This window comes from Macaca thibetana, chromosome 4 (assembly GCF_024542745.1).
Source record: "Macaca thibetana thibetana isolate TM-01 chromosome 4, ASM2454274v1, whole genome shotgun sequence".
Classification (NCBI taxonomy): Eukaryota; Metazoa; Chordata; class Mammalia; order Primates; family Cercopithecidae; genus Macaca; species Macaca thibetana.
The window spans coordinates 31,307,972-31,311,367 of record NC_065581.1 but is presented as its reverse complement, the minus strand read 5'-3'; the positions used below and the strand labels follow the sequence as shown (position 1 = coordinate 31,311,367).

Sequence of the window (3,396 nt, the reverse complement as noted above, 5' to 3'; positions counted from 1 at the left end):
ACGGCCTCTGCGGGGAGGAGCGAGGGGACCGCAGGCGGGGGCGCAGGGCCCGGGGAGCCGCGCGGGGAGGGAGGGTCGGGCGGGTCTCAGCCTCTCCTCGCCCCCAGGCTCGCACTCCATGAGGTATTTCAGCACCACCGTGTCCCGGCCCGGCCGCGGGGAGCCCCGCTTCATCTCCGTGGGCTACGTGGACGACACGCAGTTCGTGCGGTTCGACAGCGACGCCGAGAGTCCGAGGATGGAGCCGCGGGCGCCGTGGGCGGAGCAGTTGGGGCCGGAGTATTGGGAAGAGCAGACACGGGCTCGCCAAGGACTTCACACAGTCTTTCCGACTGGGCCTGGGGACCCTGCGCGGCTACTACAACCAGAGCGAGGCCGGTGAGTGACCCCGGCCCGGGGCGCAGGTCACGACCCCTCCCCATCCCCCACGGACGGGTCGCCCCCAGTCTCCGGGTCCGAGATCCGCCCTGAGGCCGCGGGATCCGCCCAGACCCTCTACCAGAGAGAGCCCCAGGCGCCTTTACCTGGTTTCATTTTCAGTTGAGGCCAAAATCCCGGCGGGGTGGTCGGGGCGGGGCGGGGCTCGGGGGACTGTACTGACCGCGGGGGCGGGGCCAGGGTCTCACACCTACCAGTGGATGTTTGGCTGCGACCTGGGGCCCGACGGGCGCCTCCTCCGCGGGTATCACCAGTTCGCCTACGACGGCAAGGATTACATCGCCCTGAACAGGGACCTGCGCTCCTGGACCGCTGCGGATGAGGCGGCTCAGAACACCCAGCGCAAGTGGGAGGCGGCGGGTGTGGCGGAGCAGATGAGAGCCTACCTGGAGGGGCAGTGCCTGGAATGTCTCCGCGGATACCTGGAGAACGGGAAGGAGACGCTGCAGCGCGCGGGTACCAGAGGCAGTGGGGAGCCTTCCTGATCGCCTGTGGATCTCCCGGGATGGCCTCCCGTGAGGAGGGGAGGAAAATGGCATCAGCACTAGAATGTCGCCCTCCCTTGAATGGAGAATGGCATGAGTTTTCCTGATTTCCTCTGAGGGCCCCCTCTGCTCTCTAGGACAATTAAGGGATGACGTCTCTGAGGACATGGAGGGGAAGACAGTACCTGAAATACCGATCAGGGGTCTCCTTTGACACCTGCAGCAGCCTTGGGCACCGTGAACTTTTCTCTCAGGCCTTGTTCTCTGCCTCACACTAAATACGTTTGAAGGTCTGATTCCAGCTTTTCTGAGTCCCTCGGCCTCCACTCAGGTCAGGACCAGAAGTCCCTGTTCCTCCCTCAGAGTCTAGAACTCTCCAAGGAATAGGAGATTATCCCAGGTGCCTGTGTCCAGGCTGGTGTCTGGCTTCTGTGCTCCCTTCCCCACCCCAAGTGTCCTATTCATTCTCAGGATGGTCACATGGGTGCTGCTGGGGTGTCCCATGAGAGATGCAAAGCGCCTGAATTTTCTGACTCTTCCCATCAGATCCCCCAAAGACACACGTGACCCACCACCCCATCTCTGACCATGAGGCCACCCTGAGGTGCTGGGCCCTGGGCTTCTACCCTGCGGAGATCACACTGACCTGGCAGCGGGATGGGGAGGAGCAAACTCAGGACACCGAGCTCGTGGAGACCAGGCCAGGAGGAGATGGAACCTTCCAGAAGTGGGGAGCTGTGGTGGTGCCTTCTGGAGAAGAGCAGAGATACACGTGCCATGTGCAGCACGAGGGGCTCCCGGAGCCCCTCACCCTGAGATGGGGTAAGAAGGGGGATGAGGGGTCATGTCTCTTCTCAGGGAAAGCAGGAGCCCTTCTGGAGCCCTTCAGCAGGGTCAGGGCCCCTCATCTTCCCCTCCTTTCCCAGAGCCATCTTCCCAGTCCACCATCCCCATCGTGGGCATTGTTGTTGGCCTGGCTGTCCTAGCAGTTGTGGTCACTGGAGCTGTGGTCGCTGCTATGATGTGGAGGAGGAAGAGCTCAGGTAGGGAAGGGGTGAGGGGTGGGGTCTGGGTTTTCTTATCCCACTGGGGGTTTCAAACCCCAGGTAGAAGTGTTCCCTGACTCATTCCTGGGAAGCAGCATCCACACAAGGGCTAACTCAACCTGGGGCCCTGTGTGCCGGCACTTACTCTTTTGTGCAGCACATGTGACAATGAAGGACGGATGTATCACCTTGATGATTATGGTATTGGGGTCCTGATTCCAGCATTCATGAGTCAGGGGAAGGTCCCTGCTAAGGACAGACCTTAGGAGGGGAATTGGTCCAGGACACACACCTGCTTTCCTCCTGTTTCCTGATCCTGCCCTGGGTCTGTACTCATCATTCTGGAAATTTCTCTTGGGTCCAAAGGACGTTCCTCCAAGATCTTATGGCCCTGCTTCCTCCCAGCCTCCTCACAGGACATTTTCTTCCCACAGGTGGAAAAGGAGGGAGCTACTCTCAGGCTGCGTGTAAGTGGTGGGGGTGGGAGTGTGGAGGAGATCACCCATCCCGTAATTCCTCCTGTCCCACGTCTCCTGCGGGCTCTGACCAGGTCCTGTTTTTGTTCTACCCCAGCCAGCGACAGTGCCCAGGGCTCTGATGTGTCTCTCACGGCTTGAAAAGGTGAGATTCTTGGGGTCTAGAGTGGGGGGTGGGGGAGGGCAGAGGGGAAGGGCCTGGGTAATGGAGATTCTTTGATTGTAACGTTTCGAGTGTGTGGTGGGCTGTTCAGAGTGTCATCACTTACCATGACTGACTTGAATTTGTTCATGACTGTTGTTTTCTGTAGCTTGAGACAATTGTCTTGTGTGGGGCTGAGATGCAGGATTTCTTCACATCTCCCTTTTGTGACTTCAAGAGACTCTGGCATCTCTTTCTGCAAAGGCATCTGAATGTGTCTGTGTCCCTGTTAGCATAATGTGAGGAGGTGGAGGGACAGCCCACCCCCGTGTCCACCGTGACCCCTGTTCCCATGCTGACCAGTGTTTCCTCCCCAGTCATCTTTCCTGTTCCAGAGAGGTGGGGTTGGATGTCTCCATCTCAGTCTTAACTTTATGTGCACTGAGCTGCAACCTCTTACTTCCCTACTGAAAATAAGAATCTGAATATAAATTTGTTTTCTCAAATATCTGCTATGAGAGGTTGACAGATTAATTAAATAAGTCAAATTCGAGAACCTGAGAGAGCAAATAAAGACCTGAGAACCTTCCAGAATCCGCATGTTCCCTGTGCTGAGTCTGTTGCAGGTGGGGGTGGAGAAGGCTGTGAGTAGCCCAGTGTGGACTGGGCCTGTGCCTAGTTGCTGTTCAGTTCTTCATGGGCTTTATGTGGTCAGTCCTCAGCTGGGTCACCTTCACTGCTCCGTCGTCCTTGTCCCTTCAGTGGGAACTTGTCCAGTGGGAGCTGTGACCACAGAGGCTCAGACATCG

General features: G+C 58.2%; 1 protein-coding gene across 1 annotated transcript; it reads left to right on the top strand.

Moving 5' to 3' along the window:
- The first annotated feature begins 124 nt into the window (after positions 1-124).
- Positions 125-3,181, top strand: LOC126953169 (patr class I histocompatibility antigen, A-5 alpha chain-like). The gene is made up of 7 exons (XM_050788550.1): positions 125-378; positions 619-894; positions 1,470-1,745; positions 1,850-1,966; positions 2,404-2,436; positions 2,543-2,590; positions 2,757-3,181. Exons 2-6 carry the CDS (start codon positions 639-641, stop codon positions 2,584-2,586), a joined length of 726 nt encoding a protein of 241 aa, XP_050644507.1. The 5' UTR covers positions 125-378; positions 619-638; the 3' UTR covers positions 2,587-2,590; positions 2,757-3,181.
- The last annotated feature ends 215 nt before the right edge of the window (positions 3,182-3,396 follow it).